We start from the raw sequence: 18,846 nt of genomic DNA, 5'->3' as shown, positions 1-18,846 counted from the left end.
CACCGACCTCCAGCCATTCCTGATCCAACCGGGGAAACGGGCGGCTTCTCGGAGCCCGCGTCCAATTCCGCCCGCGGGAGTTGTTGAGATGAACGGCAGTCTTGGGAGACGCGCATTCCGAGCGAGAGGGGGTAAATTCAAAGGAGATGCGTGGGGAAAATATTTTATTACACGGCGGGTGGTGGGTCAAGTCAAGTTTACTGTCATTTAACATTTATACCGCCAAACAAGACAACGTGTCCCCTGACACAGAAGACCATAAGAGATAGGGAGCAGAATTAGGCCATTTGGCCCATCGAGTCTGCTCCCCCATTTCATCATGGCTGATCCATTTTCCCTCTCAGCCCCAATCACCTGCCTTCTCGTATCCCTTCATGTCCTGACCAATCAATCTCTTCCTCATTAGTCTCTTCCGTAAATATGCATAAAGACTTGGCCTCCACTGCTGCCAGTGGCAAAGAGTTCCACAGATTCACCACTCTCTGGTTGAAGAAATTCCTCCTCATCTCCGTTCTGAAGGACGCCCCTCTATTCTGAGGCTGCGTCCTCTGGTCTTAGACTCTCCCACCATAGGAAACATATTCTCCACATCCACTCTATCGAGGCCTTTCGATAGTTTTCAATGAGGTCACCCCTCATTCTACTAAATTCCAGTGAATACAGGCCCAGAGCCATCACACGGTCCTCTTATGACAAGCTATTCAATTCCTGAATCATTTTTGTGAACCTCCTTTGAACTCTCTCCAACGTCAGCACATCCTTTCTAAGATAAGGGGCCCAAATCTGCTCACCATACTCCAAGTGAGGCCTCACCAGTGCTTTATAAAGCCTGAACATTACATCCTCGCTTCTATACTCCATTCCTCTCGAAATGAATGCCAACATTGCATTTGCCTTCGTCACCACAGACTCAACCCGTAAGTTAAACTTTAGGGAGTCCTGCACAAGAACTCCCAAGTCCACATAACACACAATATCTCAGGAAAGTAAGAATGAAATCAAAGTAAAGTGCTTAAATTAAATATTGTAGAGTACAGCACAAACTATCTATTGAATGTAAAGTGTTGCCATTGGAGGCAAATCTGTTAGCGGGTTCGAGAGGGTAAGCGTATGTGTCCATATACAGTGAATGGGAGGCGTAATTACATTGTGTCCAGGAGGGGGCGCATGTGAGCACAGTGTTGGCAGAGGGAGGTGGGTATTACTTTCTCATGCAGTGGTTTAGTTAAGTACTTAATTACTGAGCTAACTTACTGCGTCCGATGCTCCTGACGTAGCCTCCTCTACATTGCTGAGACCCGTCTTAAGTTGGGGTCCCCTTTGTCCAGGGCCTCCACTCCTTCCACCAAAAGCAGGGCTCCCAGTGGCCGGATGTTTTAATTCCGATTCCCATTCCGGCGTGACGGTCCCTGGCCTCCCCTTGTGCCACAATGAGGCCACCCTCAGGGTGAATGGTAACACCTTATATTCTGTCTGGGTAACCTCCAGCCTAATGGCATGAAAATTGATTTTGTCTTCCAGTAAAAAAAATCCCTCCCTCTCCCCTTTTCTATTCCCTTCTCTGGCCTGTAACCTCTTCTCCCCTGCCGATCACCTCCCTCTGTATCCCCTCCTCCTTCCCTTTCTCCTCTGGTCCACTCTCCTCTCCGATCAGATTCCCTCCTCTCCAGCCCTTGACCTTTCCCACCCACCTGGCTTCACCCATCACCTTCCAGTTAGCCTCCCTCCCCTCCACCCACCTTTTCATTCCCCCTTCCTTCCCAGGCCTGAAGAAGGGTATGGGCCCAAAATGTCCGCTAGATACTCATTCCCGTAGATGCTGCCTGACTATGGACAAAAAGTTTCGGCCCGAAACGTCGACTGTTTACTCTTTTCCATAGACGCTGCCTGGACTGCTGAGCTCCTCCAGCATTTTGTGTGTGTTGCTTGGATTTCCAGCATCTGCAGATTTTCTCTTGTTTATAGCTGTTAGTTTAGCCAGTTTGGGTGAACTGTGTTGTGGGTGAACAGCCTGATCCATATCGAATGAAGCTTTGGGTCTCCGGTTACCCAGCTACAGGAAGGAAGTCATTAAACTGCAGAAGATGCAAATTACATTTACAAGGATGTAACCAGCAGTGGAGGGTTTGAGTTCTAAAGAGAGGCTGGATTGGCTTGGGCTGAGTTTCCTGAAGTGCAGGAGGCTGAGGGGTGACCTCACAGAGGGGTAAAAACTCACGAGGGGCATAGATAAGGTGGGTGGAGACATAGGGTCGAGAACTGCAGAACTTGAGGGCATAAAGTTAAGCTGAGGTGAGAGGGGAAAGGCTGAAAAGGGGACCTCAGGCACAGCTTTTTCATGCAGAGGTTGGTGCACAGGGGGAGCGAACTGCCAGAGGAAATGGTAGACGTGGGTGCTATGAAAACATCGAGAAGACATCTGGATAGATACATGGATGGGAAAGCTTTAGTGTGATATGGGTCAATAGGACTAATTCAGGTGGACAATTTGGTTGGCAAGGACAAAGTTCTGTTTCTATGTTGTACCTACAGTATCGTGCAAGTCTCTTAGACACACTAGCTATACATAAACATATATGTGTGTATATATGTGTGTGTACACACACACACACACACACACACACACACACACACACACACACACACACACACACACACACACACACACACACACACACACACACACACACACACACACGAGACACATATACATACATATCTAGAGTGCCTAAAACTTTTGCACAGTACTGTACTTGTCAATATGGAGCAGAGAGTGAGTTTGTAAATCTGGTGGAAGCAAAGGATGTTGGGAATGGCGAGGGAGGGGTGTGGGACAGGTGGCAGAGAAGGAGTGCCAGGGGTGGGGTGTGGCACAGGTGCAGACACACCCAGCCCTGAGACATCAGGCAAGGTCATTTGACTCCTAACAATTGGTTTATTGATCATTACAGAATGTCTCTCTGGTGCTTCCCGCTCCCTCCCCTCTCCCTTCCCCTTTTCCCAACCATGATTCCCCTCTCCCTACCCCCTTCCCACTCTCAGTCCACAGTGGAGACCCAGATCAGAATCAGGTTTATCATCACTCACACGTCACAAAATTTGTTTTTCTTTTGTGACAGCAGTACAGTGCAATACATAAAATTACCACCATACTGTGCAAAAGTCTTAGCTATGTAAACATGCCTAAGACTTTTGCACAGTACTGTACATCGGATATCCAGCAGGTTTCGATTTCACTAACAAAGAACATTGATACTGTGACTCAGGAAACGGCAGCTGGAATTTCTGGGACACGTACTGAGGAAAGAAAAGCTCGAAAATCTTGCAGAGATGGAAAAAGTTGACGGAAGAAAAAGTCACGGTCAACAGCAGACGATGTTCACAAGTCACATCAAGGGATGGAGAGGCAAAAGGTTTGAAGAATTTATTAGACAGATGGAAGACACGACACACAATGACGATGATGAGCAACCAACAGGCAGTTTGAATCAGAATCAGAATCAAACATTTCCATCACTGACCGACGTGGTGAAATCTGTTATCTCATGGCTGCATTTCAGTGCAAGACATAAAAATTATTAGAAGTTACGTGTGCAAAAGAGAAATAGTGAGATAGTGATCATGGGTTCAAAGTCTGTTCAGAAATCTGGTGGTGGAGGGGAAGAATCTGTTCCTAAAATGTTGAGTGTGAGACTTCAGACTCCTCCCTGATGGTAGTAACGCAATGAGGGGCTTGTTCTGGATGTTGAAGATCTTTACTGATGGATGCTGGCTTCTTTAAAAAAAAATTTTCCTCAAAAATGGTTCTGCTACCGATGGAGCCTGTGGTTTAGATTCTGGTGGTGCGTCTTTGGGCTGATTGAGCAGGGTCTGGGGCTCTGCTGTCTCCCAGAGGGTTCCGTGAGGCTTCGAGCGAAGGATGCGGCCTAGAGGCCTAGAAGCCCGGAGACCGTGATCAACTCCATTTCTCACTGGCTAAAGTACTGAGGAAGACTGAAATCATTGAGGAGTGAGCGGAGGACGAGCGGGTGTTCAGTCTACCAGCCTGTCGCTCGCTGCTGCCAGAGGAAGGTGTCTGTGTGCAACAGTCTCTCTCTCTCTCTCTCCTTCTCACTCACTGCTCCTGGAGGAAGGTTCCCGCACTCGAACGGTCCCCCTCTCTCTCTCCCTCGCTGCTGTTGGAGAATAGTGCGGAAGTTCTGGGTTTGTGAATCAGTCTCTGTAGTTCACATTACGATGTGCTTCTGGTTTCTGGCTCCTTTTTTTTGCTGCTACTTTGGGCAATTTTGAATTGGGGCAGCCTGCAGATAATGAAATGAGCTGAACTGAAACTGGACACTTTCGATTTTGTGTTTTTATATTCTGTTATTATTTTTGCTGTCAGCATGATTCCTTTTGCACATTGGGGGGGGGGGTAAGTTTAATCTTTTTCTTTGTACGGTTTCCATAGTTTTCCTTGTTCCTTGGCTGTCTGTGGGGAAGACAAATATCAGGGTTGTATGCTGCATACATAATTTGAAACTAAAAGAAGCCATTAACAAAAATCTAACAAACACCCAATTCACAGAGAGAGAGAGAGAGAGAGAGAAAAACACAAATCGTGCAGACAGTGAAAGCAAGCAAGCAGCGTTCAGAACGCAAGTGAGTCCATAGACACAAAGCCTCCGGAGTCGGCCCACAGCCTCGGCCTCAGCTTATCATACAGCGGGGCAAAGCATCGCAGAGCTCACAGGTACGAACCCCAGAGCAGCTGGACACAGTACAGTGAGGTGTGGGGTAAATGTCACGGAGCTGTGAGCAGGACCAGCCCGACCCTCGCCTCTGGCCCCGTACCAATCCACCCGGCCTGCTTTTCCTCCAGCTGCTCCAGATTCCTCCCACATCCCCGAGGCACGTGGGCTGGTAGGGTTAATTGATGTTGTACCACGGCCTCGAATGTATGGGTGAAATTTCTCAAAAACTTGCTAGGTTCTGGGAGTGCGCCAGAATGTTGGAAAACAGCCCACTTCGTGCGTCCTTGTTCTGAAAGGGAGAGAGACAAGGTGGGGGGGGGGGGGGGGATTCACAGGCCAGTTGTAAAGGGCTTGAGTGATATATGACACATAAACTCTTCTCAGGGTTCAGCTGGATCCAGGAGACGAGTTTCACAGACGTCTCGATGACAAACTCCGCCACCTTCATCAGGAATGATGTCTATACGTGTCTAGTCTGGTGGTATTTATACCCCCATCATCCGTCCCTCCTGATTGGTTAGTTCTCAACCAACTCCTATTTCAATACCTTCCAGGAGGACCCAAAAGCTTTTGGCATGACCAGTTAGTTTAATATTGTTGGCAAGATCCTCAAAGTATTTCAGGATGTGTATCGTATCCATTTCTCTGATGCTGAATGTACCCATTGACCTTTCAATAAGCAAAGCAGGAATAATGAACCCTTTAGGTGGGCTAATTAATTGGGTGAACCACTTCATTTGCAAAGGGAAGAACTTCCCGCTGGCCAAACATTTTGATTCCCATTCTCATCCCTGTTCCAACATGTCGCTCCACGGCCTCCTCCTGTGCCAAGCTGAGTCCACCCTCGGGGGGAGGAGCAACAGCTCATCGTCTGTCTGGGTAGCCTCCAACCTGATGGCATGAACACCGATTTCTCCTTCTTTTCCCCAATCTGGCCTCTTACCTCTTCTCTCCTGTCTATCGCCTACCCCTGGGTCCCCTCCTTCCTCCCTTTCTCCTCTGGTCCACTCTCCTCTCCTTCCAGCTATCCTCCTTCTCCTCCCCAATCCCCTATGGTCCACTCTCCTCTCCTATCAGCTTCCTTCTTCTCCAGCCCTTGACCTTTCCCACCCACCTGGCTTCACCTCTCACCCTCCAGCCACCCTCCTTCCCCTCCCCTTCACCTTTTTATTCTGGCACCTTCCCCCACCCCACTTCCTTTCCAGTTCTGAAGAAGGGTCCTGGCCTGAAACGTTGACTGTTTATTCATTTCCGTAGATGCTGCCTGGCCTGCTGAGTTCCTCCAGCATTTGGCCTGTGTCGCTCTGGATTTCCAGCATCTGCACAATTTCTTGTGTGTATCTTGTGTGCGTGGCTTTAATGAAAGGTGGCAAAATCAGATTTCTTATCACTGACTTATTGTGTTGTTCTGTAGTCGCAGAACAATGGAAAGATAAAATTATTGTAATTTACAAACACACGAGAACAAGCACATCGCAGAAACCAACCTCCGCTCTCCGAACTCTCTATATTTCTAGCTGCCCGGACATTCCCTCATATCCCCTCTACGGAATTCTCTGCCCAATGAAACAATGGAGGCTACCTCAGTGAATATAGTTAAGACAAGGTTGGATAGATTTTTACATAGTAGGGGAATTAAGGGTTATGGGGAAAAGGCAGGTAGGTGGAGATTGGCCATGATCTTATTGAATGGCGAAGCAGGCTCGACGGGCCAGATGGCCGACTCCTCCTCTAAAGGGTGGAGGACTGCAGCTAACCCTTCAGCCTGGTTGTATGTACTTTCAGGCTTTCATATCTTCACTTTAGCCTCTCCTACTCAAATTTCAGGGTGAATCTGATCATATTATGATCACTTTCTCCCGTGGGTTCCTTTACCTTAAGCTCCCTAATCAATTCCAGTTCACTCCACAGCACCCAATCCAGAACAGCTGATCCCCTAATGGACTCAACCATGAGATGCCCTGAAAAGCCATCTCGTAGGCATTCGAGAAATACCCCCTCCTGGAATCCAGCACCAACCTGATTAATGGCTTATTTTGTGCGGTATCTCAATAAATAAGTAGATAGATAGATAGAGAGAGAGAGATACAAAGAAAGAAAGAAGGCAGTTGTAATGAAAAAGACATTTGGACAGGTACATGGATAAGAAAGATTTAGTGGGATATGGGCCAAGAGCAGGCAAATGAGGTTAAACAGGGATCTTAGCCAACATGGATGGGTTCAGACAAAGGGCCTGTTTCGGTGCTTTAAGAGTTGCACGATCAATGCAAAAGAGGCAGCCGTAAATTCAATGGGAGTGACACCTCAGTTAACGGTAGGGGTCCATGCCATGAGGGAAGGTTGGGAAACTCTGATCTAGATTGAAGGGCCATTTTACAGAGAGGGAGAGAAGGGGTAGGGAAAGAGCTGGTGAGTCCTTCCACCTTTTGGCATATTGCTGGCACAGGCTGACCCTGTGAACTTTAGAGAGAGAGACAGAGAGAGATAGATAGAGAAATAGAGATAGATAGAAAGATAGAGAGATATATAACCATATAATAATTACAGCATGGAAACAGGCCATCTCGGCCCTTCTAGTCCGTGCTGAACACTTACTCTCACCTAGTCCCACCGGCCCGCACTCAGCCCATAACCCTCCATTCCTTTCCTGTCCATATACCTATCCAATTTTTTTAAAATGACAATACCAATAACCTGCCTCTACCACTTCTACTGGAAGCTCGTTCCGCACAGCTACCACTCTCTGAGTAAAGAAGTTCCCCCTCGTGTTACCCCTGAACTTTTGCCCGCTAACTCTCAACTCATGTCCTCTTGTTTGAATCTCCCCTACTCTCAATGGAAAAAGCCTATCCACGTCAACTCTATCTATCCCCCTCATAATTTTAAATACCTCTATCAAGTCCTCCCTCAACCTTCTATGCTCCAAAGAATAAAGACCTAACTTGTTCAACCTTTCCCTGTAACTTAGGTGCTGAAACCCAGGTAACATTCTAGTAAATCTCCTCTGTACTTTCTCTATTTTGTTGACATCTTTCCTATAATTCGGTGACCGGAACTGTACCCAATACTCCAAATTTGGCCTTCCCAATGCCTTGTACAATTTTAACATTACATCCCAACTCTTATACTCAATGCTCTGATTTATAAAGGCCAGCATACCAAAAGCTTTCTTCACCACCCTATCCACACGAGAGAGATAGATAGACAGATACTGTATATAGATAACGAAAGGAAGAAGGCAGGTATAATGACAAGACATTTGGAGGTACACGGATAGGAAAGGTTTAGCGGTTTATGGGCCAACAGCAGGCAAATGGGGTTAAATAGGGATCTTAGCCAGCGCAGACGGGTTGAGACAAAGGGTCTGTCTCGGTGCTGTATCGCTCTATTGTACGGCCGATGCAAACGAAGCAGCCGTAAATTCAATGGGAATAACATCAGGCGAGGTGTAACATAGGCTGGCAGCTGGCCTCAGGAACATTGCATGCAAAAGCTGAAGGTCAATTTCACGCCCTGAATTACAGAGAAAGTCACACATGTGTAGCAGGGGTGCACCGACACAAACACACACACCCACTCACACACAGACACACACACACACAAACACACACACACACACACACACAAACACACTCACTCACAGACACACAGACACTCACACACACAAGCACGCACACACCCACTCACAGACTCAGACACACTCACACACACTCACTCACTCACTCACAGACACACTCATTCTCACACACACAGACACACTCACTCACACACATATACTCATAGACACACGCACACTCACACATACTCACAGACACACACACACACACACACACACACTCACACACACACACACACACACACACACACACACACACACACACACACACACACACACACACACACACACACACACACACACACACAGTCTCAGACACTCACAGCCAAAAGGCAATCAGTGCCTCCAGCGTTATCCCACATCTAATCACTGTCACCCGAGAGCTAATTTAACACCGTGCGTTAGAGCAGCCTTGAACTCATTAATCTGAATGGTTTATTCATCGTTTCCTGCAGTGCCTCCCTGCAAGTTCAGGAAGAAGGCTGAGAGGAGCCCTCCCCACCGGGGATTCGATCCCACCACCCGCTGGCCTTCCAGGGCTGGCGGCGGCGCAGACGAGACGACCACCCGACTCGCGTGCCGAGAAGCTCCAGATGGGAGATGCGGTGGCCCCTTGTCGGGGTCAGTCCCGAGCATCTGCCTTACACGGGAGTCAGTGAACCACGGCCTGGCCTCAGAAGCGTGCGCTGAGACAGGCTCCGGCCACTGCTGGGAGTCGCGGCGGAAGATGCATCTTGCTCTGCCCCAGACTTGCTGGTCTTCCAGCGTAAAGGGACATTTTTAATTTCAAAATTAAACCATTCATAGACCGACACGGTTTGGCAGCGTTGGGCGGCGCGGTAGCTCAGTGGTTCTAGTGCAACAGTTCGCAGTACCAGCGACCCGGGTTCAGCTAGACTGCAGGCAAGTGGGTACCAGTGCCAATGACCCACCGCTGTCTGTACCTTCTCCCCGTGACCACACGGGTTTCCCCCGGGTGCTCCGGTTTTGTCCCACAGTCTAGAGACGTACCGGCCGGTAGGTTAATTGGTCATTGTGAATTGTCCCGTGTTAAATCAGGGGACTGCTGCTCCGCACCGGAACTCAATAAATAAAGGAAATACAGAAGAATAAACACAAGAGATTCTGCAGATAACACGCACAAAATGCTGGTGGAACACAGCAGGCCAGGCAGCATCTATAGGGAGAAGCGCTGTCGACGTTTCGGGCCGAGACCCTTCGTCAGGACTAACTGGAAGACGAGATAGTAAGAGATTTGAAAGTGGGAGGGGGAGACCCGAAATGATTGGAGAAGACAGGAGGGGGAGAGATGAGGCAAAGAGCTGGAAAGGTGATTCTGCAGATGCTGGAAATTTAGAGCAACACACACAAAGTGCCGGCAAGGAAGGGGAAAGATGTTTGTCCTCCTTTCCGTTCCTCCCTCCCATCTACTTACTCTAGCTTCTTCCCTATTTCCAGCCCTGATGAAGGGCCTCAGCCCGAAACGTCGACTGTTTATTCCCCTCCATAGGTGCTGCCTGACCTGCTGAGTTCCTCCAGCATTTCGTGTGGCTTACAGAAGTATGAAACAGTGATCGAGCTCTTTACGCTCCCACTGCCAGTTGGTCAATACGTTCGGTTGCGTTACCACATCTTTACCCTTGCAGTCATGATTCTGGGGGTGACCCGCCCTCCCTTTGTCTGAGGGGCTTGCCGACTTTACCCAACTTGCCTCACGTCCGGTGGCGACAGGAATCGGAATCGGGAAAGATGAGAAACTGCTGCGGCTGGTTCTTGCGGAAACGTGGCTCCAGGAAACCATCCATGCACCGCCAATCTTCGGCCATGACACTGAGATATATGGAATCATAGAAGAGTACAGAGATAGGCCCTTCGGCCCGTCTAGTCAATGCCTACTCCCATCAACCAGCACCTGCACCATAACCCTCCATACCCCTCCCATCCATGTACTTATCCAAACTTCAACTACTGCACAGAGTCTTGCCATCTTCAGAAGTTTTCTGATGACTCTGCCATAGTTGGATGCATCAGCAAGGGAGATGAGGCTGAGTACAGGGCTACGGTGGGAAACTTTGTCACATGGTGCGAGCAGAATCATCTGCAGTTTAATGTGAAAAAGACTAAGGAGCTGGTGGTGGACCTGAGGAGGGCTAAGGCACCGGTCACCCCTGTTTCCATCCAAGGGGTCAGAGTGGACATGGTGGAAGATTACAAATACCTGGGGATACGAATTGACAATAAGCTGGACTGGTCAAAGAACACTGAGGCTGTCTACAAGAAGGGTCAGAGCCGTCTCTGCTTCCTGAGGAGACTGAGGTCCTTTAACATCTGCCGGACGATGCTGAGGATGTTCTACGAGGCTGTGGTGGCCAGTGCTATCATGTTTGCTGTTGTGTGCTGGGGCAGCAGGCTGAGGGTAGCAGACACCAACAGAATCAACAAACTCATTCGTAAGGCCAGTGATGTTGTGGGGGTGGAACTGGACTCTCTGACGGTGGTGTCTGAAAAGAGGATGCTATCCAAGTTGCATGCTATCTTGGACAATGTCTCCCATCCACTCCATAATGTACTGGTTAGGCACAGGAGTACGTTCAGCCAGAGACTCATTCCACCGAGATGCAACACTGAGCGTCAGAGGAAGTCATTCCTACCTGTGGCCATCAAACTTTACAACTCCTCCCTCGGAGTGTCAGACACCCTGAGCCAATAGGTTGGTCCTGGACTAAAGTCCACTTGGAATATTTTACTTATTATTATTTAATTATTTATGGTTTTATATTGCGATATTTCTACACTATTCTTGGTTGGTGCGGCTGTAACGAAAGCCAATTTTCCTCGGGATCAATAAAGTATGTCTGTCTGTCTGTCTGACTGACTGTTCTCTGAAACGTTAAAATCGAGCTCTCATGCACCACTTGTGCTGGCAGCTCGTGCCACACTCTCACAACCCTCTGACTTGGGCTGTACACTTTCCTGTGGCTGTGTGTTTCTCTCCTGGCGTAACTACCTACACCGTATGCTGTGCGCTGTGTCTGACTGTTGATACTGTGCTGTGCGCTTTGTCTGACTGTTGACATTGTGCTGTGCGCTGTGTCTGACTGTTGATACTGTGCTGTGCACCTTGGCCCCACAGGAACGCTGTCTCATTGGGCCGAATGGTTGAATGAGAATTAAACTTGACCTTGAGAATCAGAATCAGGTTAATTATCAATGACATATGTCATGGAATTTACAGTTCTGCAACAGTACAGTGCAAGGCACAAAGATAAATATAATTTACGTAATAGATAAAAAAAAGCTATTTATAGTACTGTGCAAATGTCTCGGGCAGATATTTATCACTAGGGTGCATAAGGCTTTTGCACGGGACTGTATTTGTCAACGTGGAGCGGAGAGCGAGTTTGTAAATCTGGCGGGAGCAAAGGATGTTGGGAATGGCGAGGGTGGAGCGTCGTGGGAGGGGTGTGGGACACGTGGCAGAGATGGAGTGCCATGGGTGGGGGTGTGGTGCGGGTGCAGAGATGCCCAGCTCTGAGACACCAGGCAAGGTCATCTGATGCCAAACAGTAGATTAATTGATCATTACAGAATGTCTCTCTGGTGCTTCCCGCTCCCTTCCCCTTTTCCCAACCATGATTCCCCTCTCCCTGTCCCCTTCCCACTCTCAGTCCACAACAGAGACCCAGATCAGAATCAGGTTTATCATCACTCACACATGTTATTAAATTTGTCTCTTTTTTTTTGTGACAGCAGTACAGTGCAATACATAAAATTACTACAGTACTGTGCGCAAGTTTGTGTGTGTGTGTGTGTGTGTGTGTGTGTGTGTGCGCGCGCACGCGCGCCTAAGACTTTTGCACAGTATTGTAGTAATTTTATGTTTTATCCATCCATCTGTCTATAATTTTATTGTTCAATTACAGTATACTGTATATATGACTTTTGCACAGTTCTGTAAGATTATAGCTAGATGGATGGATGGACAAAAGAGGAATAACGAGGAGCAACCAGTTCGTTCTTCTTCCACTCGATTACACTCGAGTACTGAAGAATGGCAGTAAACAATCTTGAGTCTTGAAATAGTTTCATGGACCGTTGATCATGAACCATTCAGAAAGTTGATGGTAGAAGGGAAGAAGCTGTGGCTAAAATATTGAGCGTGGATCTTCAGGCTCCTGCACCTCCTCCCTGATGGTTGTATGGAGCAGGCAGCCAAAGCCTGGACAGTGGTCCCTCCCCATCAAACCCGTGGGGTGTCCGCCACCAAATTTCAGCGCATCCCTCGGCCCGTCTTCCTGCAACCTGGGACGCGTCAGTCGGCCGCATTCCCTGAGCCGGGAGACCAAAAGGCTGCAGGCAGCCCGGAGGTTTCTCTCACCGAATTGACGGCCTGCGAGCCGCACACGACGTCCGTCCCCCCGGTGAGCGTCCCCGGGATCGGACCGGAGGCCCGGTGAGTCCGTCCAGCTGTCCGGGGCGAACGGACACCCTTTCATCCTTCTTCGCAAATCCACAGCCTGCCAAGGAGCGGGTGATCGGCTCCTGTCCCCAAGCTACTGTCCTGAGGGCAGCATGCCTGGGGGCTGAAAGATAAACGTTCCGTAAGTCAGTCCTGCCCGTCCTCAACATGGGATAGGATCTTTAATATCCTTCCAGGGAAGCTGACTCGAGTCTCCGAAAGGAAGAATATTCCAACGTAGAGCAGCCCCTTGGGGCTGCGATATTTAGCATGCAAACAGGCCCTTCAGCCCATCAAGTTAATGCTGACCGTCAGACACCAATTTGCAATGATCCTGTATTTGGTCCGCTTTTTTGGGTGGCGAGGGTTACCCTTGGGCAAGGTGTAGCACCTACTTAGCATTCCCCCCCCCCCCCCAGTCAGGGTCATGTGAACCCATGGGAGCAGGTGCTGGACGGTCATATGAGCAGCCGGTGCAGATCACAAGTCCTGGATATGTGACCACTGACGCCAGGCAGACAATCTCTGAAGAGTATAGTTGATAATGGCCAGGGTCACCCGTCTTGCCTAGAAGAACCAAATGGCAAACCACTTCTTTAAACAATTTTGTTAAGTACAGTCACGGTCATGGGAAGACTATGATCGCCCGTGTCATGTGGCACGGCGCATAATGATGGTGTCATACGACACAGCTCATACAAAGTCCCATTTTGATCCCCCCACATTCATAAAGACATTCCCGATTCTACTTCTACCACGCACACTAGGAACAATATGCATTAACCTACCGACTCTTATGCTTCCGGGAAGTGGGAGGACAGCGGATCACCCTGAGGAAACGCTCAAGAACATTCGAAGTTCAAAGTAAATTTCCTGTCAAACTATGTAGGTGTCACCACACACAAACTTGAGAATCATTTTCCTGCAGGCGTTCACAGTACAACACGGAATGAACGAGAAGCCACACGCAAAGAAGGTTAACCGTGCAAATAACACCGAGAACGTGAGTTGCAGAGTTCTTGAAAGTGAGTCTATAGGTTGTGGAATCAGTTCAGTGTTGAGGGGACTGAAGCTATCCCCTCTGTTTCGGGGGCATGATGGTTGAAGGGGAATAACAATCCCTGAACCTGGTTGTGTGGGTCCTGAGGCTCCTGTATCTCCTTCCTGCTGGCAGCAGTGAGAAGAGAGCATGTCCTGGATGGTGTGATGGTGTGTGGGGGTGGGGGGGGGGTGGGGGTCTATTATCATGCAAACTCCACACAGACATCACCTCAGATCAGGATTGAACGTCTGGAACTGTGAGAAAGTGACTCTTGCATCTGTGTCAGCGTGCCACCCAAACTCACGTCTGATGTTTGGGACAGAGGGCTCTGGAGTGGGGTTTAGACACCGATTTAGACACCAATATTCTCCAAGAGGACCATATCCTTGTCGTTGGGTTTGGAGGATTGCGTGCCTCAGTGACCCGGAGCTATGTTGGCTGGAGTCAGGGTTTATGCTTTGGCTCTTGGTAGGACCTCTCACGCCAAACAGGTCAAAGGGTAGAGGTCAGACTAAGAGTGGTCCACCGGTCCTCCAGATTTGGGGATGCAGCTCAGGGCTAACAATCCTGACCGGTCAAAGAAAATTGTTACAGGAACAGCAATGAAGAATCTTTCTACCTCTGAGTGCGTCGGTATTCCTGAGCCTCCACCCGGACTTGCCTAACTGACAGTAGTGAGAACCGAGAGGAAGCTACTGGCATGATGAAGGAAGCCCTGAACACCGACAGAGATGGAGGACCGTCATCGCTGCCCTAAACGCCAGGGGTGTACCAGGCAGTAAGTAAGTTACATTTATATAGCACCTTTGATGTAGGAAAATATTCCAAGGTTCGTCTTGGGAATGTGCTCCAGCAAGGTCTGGCATTGGGTATAAACAAAGGAAGACCGGGTAAGTCTACCAGAGGTAAGCTCAAAATGTTTGCTAGAGAGGGAATTCCTGAAGCTCGAGATTGAGGAAGCCATGGATAATACAGAGGTGAGGGATGAGGAGGGTCGTTCATTTGTTATGTGCCGAGTCGTGTGACGTCATCATTATTTGCAGTGTGCTATGACATCATCATTATGTGCCTTGTCATATGAGGTGGGCGATCATGGTCTTTCCATCACCATGATTGTTCTGGGCAAATTTTTCTACAGAAGTGGTTTGCCATTGCCTTCTTCTGGGCGGTGTCTTTACAAGACGGGTCACCCCAGCCATTATCAATACTCTTCAGAGATTGTCTGCCTGGCGTCAGTGGTCTCATAACCAGGACTTGTGATCTGCACCGGCTGCTCGTACGACCGTCCACCACCTGCCCCCATGACTTCACATGACCCTGATTGGGGGCTAAACAGGTGCTACCCCTTGCCAAGGGTGACCTGCAGGCTAGCGGGGGGAAGGAGCTCCTTACACCTCCTTTGGTGGAGACGTCTCTCCACCTGCCACTGTGACAAGGAGGTACGGGAGCCTTAGGGTCCCACACCAGCAGGTTCAGGAACAGTTATTACCCCTCAACCATCAGGCTCCTGAATCAGCGTGGATAACCTCACTCAGCCCAGCTCTGAGCTGATTCTACAACCTATGGACTCTGTTCTCGGGATTATTTATTTATTTATTTGTGTGTGTGTGTGTGTGTGTGTGTGTGTGTGTGTGTGTGTGTGTGTGTGTGTGTGTGTGTGTGTGTGTGTGTGTGTGTGATTTGCACAGTTTGTCTTCATTGGCTTCTCAGTCCTTGTGTGTGGGGTTTCATTCCTCCCATTGGATGCCTTCTGTTGAGAATGCCTACAAGAAAGTGAATCTCAAGGTATCAATTGATGACATATTCGCACTTTGGGCCAGACATTTCGGAGAGTCCTCAGAGGGTCCCGGGGCTGCAGGAGGCCACGGAGGAGGTCTCCGAGCAGTCACGGCGGAAACCAGAGTCACCGTCCACTATCGCAGCGCTTGTCCGGCCGTGGTCAGGGTCGGTGAACCCGAGGAGAACACGGAAGACGTTACCTCGGTGAGAAACGGCGGGAGAGAGGGAATGGCTGCATTTCACGTTGCGCTTTGATTGAGCTGCGATAGAATTTTATCTAAACTGCTGCTCTGGAATGCAAAGAATCCTGCACGAGACACCGAAGAGATTAAACTGTTCCCCCCCCCCCCCCCCCCTCTCGCCGCATTTGATTCCGAGAAGAACTCTGAGGCGTTGCTTCCTACTTTTAGAGCCCGCTCTTTTCCAGGATTGGACTATCCAAGGAACCATTCCTGTCTCTCCCGAGCTATTCTCCCTCTCCCGTTAAACGCCGTCTCTGATACTTTCAAACCGGCTTTCTTTCCCCCGGAATAAACGCATCTGTTTTAGACGAGGTTGCACTGCAACGTGACTGCTCCTCAGCACGCCAACACACCCCACTCACACACCCTACCGTCCCTTCCCGTTACTCAGCCCTTAATCTGGGAGCAATGCAAAGAGCAGCAAAATCCCGGGGAATATTACAAATCGCGCACACTGGGCCAGGAATTGGAGGCGGCGAGAGAGAGTGAGAGAGACAGAGAGGAAGTTATAATCACTCACAGACACGTTTAACAATATACAGCAATAAAAATAGCCTTCAAATAAGGACGTTAGTCCAGGTTTTTGATGGGTGATGTAATGAGAGAAAGTGACTGGCGAATCAGAGAGAGAGAAAGAGATAGGGGCGGGGTTTCTAATGTTAATTACCGGTTGAGTGACATAGCCCGTCTTACATGTCAGTTTCCTCTAATGAAATTGACCAAAAAAAGTGTAACACACACACACACATACACACACACACACACACACACACACACACACACACACACATACACACACACACACTCTCACACACACACACACACACACACACACACACACACACACTCACATACACACACACACACACTCACACACACACACACACACTCACATGCACACACACTGTATCAATTGCTTAGGGATACAGTATCAAACCGGGGCCACATGGAAATCCTGCGGGTTTGATACATTCCTGCAAGCTTCATTCAGGGCGAGTGAGGCGAGCGATAACACCCCGGAATAGCGAGATGCTCTCGGGCTTGTCGCTCCCGGTGAACCTGGATCGAAGCAGAAATAAAGAGCGTCTGGAGGCCAGTCTCGCCGGCCTCCTGGAGCTGCAGTTCCTGAGGCAGAGGCAGGAATTTCTGGTGAAAGAGGCTTTACAGATCGCAGGGAATAGACGCGAACAGGACCCGCTCGTGTTGAACTGGGATTTAAACGGAGGCGACACCTTCTACCCAGGCGGCAGTCTTAGGGAAGCAGAAGGCAATAGTCTGAGGAGACATTTGGTGAGTGACCGCTTCTGTAGTCGTCTCTTCCCCCCCCTCCCCACCGCCACCCATTCTCCCCACACTCTCCGCTCCTGACCACCGGCGTAACAATGCCCAGACACAATTTTGCAAGCAAGACATCAGATGCTCGTTAACTGAGCTAAGACAGGCTCTGAACTAAAAGGTTACACACGCTCCCCGATATATTTATTGCAACCCGTCTTAATTTGGCTTTGAAAGCCTGCAAACACGTTGAAATGCATTGTGACATTCCATTAGATGTGAGTGTTTATTTTAAATATTTGGCCTGAGGTTTCTCTGCCCTTTGTTGGACGTTTGCAAGTAACATGACTTTGTATGGAGTTTCAGTCCCTTTGACCGTAAATGGGAAATTTGGTCAGTATTCCTGGCGTGAATGAAACCTCGGCCAGTCGACCCCGCGATTAAAGATTTAAAATTAAGATGGGTGTTGGTGGCGGTTGCAAACTGTAACACACTGGCAAATGAAAACCCAGTGCATGTTTACACGCAAAAAATATGTGAGTCAGCGTTAATCCTTTGCCTTCCCCACAACGCGCCCCCTCTTAAAATGGCACTGAAAGTAAGGGCCGACAACCGAGACGATGGGCTGAATGGCCGCGTTCTATTTGAAACATATTCATGGCCCTGGGTACCAGCTACTAGCCTGTAGCAGTTTTAGAACTAGTGCACAATTATCTCCCAAACTATGTGCTAGATTAAATCCTGTAATCGCACAGATTACATAAGAGATATTTATAGCAGGTATCGTGGTTTCGAGCAATTGCGTGTTATGTGGTTACAATATAGCCAATTTCCCAATAAAATCTAATTTTCTATTGAAATATAATTTTGTCAGTAAATTGTTTTACAAGGGGAGCACAGTTGAAATAATCAGGCGTGTGTTGTTTTTTTAAACCGACATTTACACTTTCTCTTTAAGAAGGATATTATTAGGGCAAGCAGATAATGTGAAATTAAAGGGGCGGTGCCAGTGGCTGTCAAAATGGTATCTTTGTAAATAGAGACGTTTTCAAAGGGTGACTTCAGGCTGGTGATGTTTTTGACCTTGAAGTGGCTTGCTAACGTTCAGAAAGCCAACTGCCAGTTGGCTTCACGTGTGGACCGCTCTTTGTCGCGCTGCTGTCCTCCTCTCTGGCCGGAGCGGGTGAAGCCAGAGCCCTGGGTGCCGGGATCGGCGCTGGGAAGAAGGGACTCGGCCCAAAACGTCGACTGTTTCATTCCTTTCCGCCTGACCTGCTGAGTTCCTCCAGCACTTTGCACACGCACAGTCTGCGTGGAGATGGCGGAGGTTGTGTGTGTGTGTGTGTGTGTGTGTGTGTGTGTGTGTGTGTGTGTGTGTGTGTGTGTGTGTGTGTGTGTGTGTGTGTGTGTGTGTGTGTGTGTGTGTGTGTGTGTTGCTGGGCCTCTGGGTGCCGGCGGGCGCTGGAAAATTAGCCCGTCTATCCACCCGCCACGGCCAAAGGCGTTGTCTGAGGCATTGCCTCTCACTCACTTCCAGGCCCGGCACGGGGGAGGGTGCCAATAGGGTGGGAAGACTTGATTCCACACTGATGAGTGTTTCCGGGAGGACGGGTGACCTGGTTTCTCCACACTGGGCCTCTGTGACCTTCAGGCAGTTCACCCGTGGCCTCCCACCCTTCCCTCACCAGGGGCTGCAATCC

At 49.1% G+C, this 18,846-nt stretch overlaps 2 protein-coding genes across 3 annotated transcripts in view; both read left to right on the top strand.

The window, feature by feature from the left end:
* Positions 1-18,846, top strand: part of LOC140716524 (interferon regulatory factor 2-binding protein 1-like) — a 377,150-nt gene that overhangs the window by 18,203 nt on the left and 340,101 nt on the right. The gene's annotated exons all lie outside the window — the stretch shown is intronic.
* Positions 16,459-18,846, top strand: part of LOC140716523 (dapper 1-like) — a 108,258-nt gene continuing 105,870 nt past the window's right edge. Inside the window, exon 1 of one of the 2 annotated variants that reach the window (XM_073029329.1) lies at positions 16,459-17,161. In XM_073029329.1, coding sequence (XP_072885430.1) covers positions 16,901-17,161 — 261 coding nt within the window. In that variant the 5' untranslated portion in view covers positions 16,459-16,900. The remainder of the gene's footprint in view (positions 17,162-18,846) is intronic. The other variant, XM_073029330.1, reaches the window with a different exon arrangement.

Source organism: Hemitrygon akajei, chromosome 25 (assembly GCF_048418815.1).
Source record: "Hemitrygon akajei chromosome 25, sHemAka1.3, whole genome shotgun sequence".
Classification (NCBI taxonomy): Eukaryota; Metazoa; Chordata; class Chondrichthyes; order Myliobatiformes; family Dasyatidae; genus Hemitrygon; species Hemitrygon akajei.
Note: the sequence above shows the minus strand (reverse complement) of the source record. Positions and strands in the feature narration are given on the sequence as shown.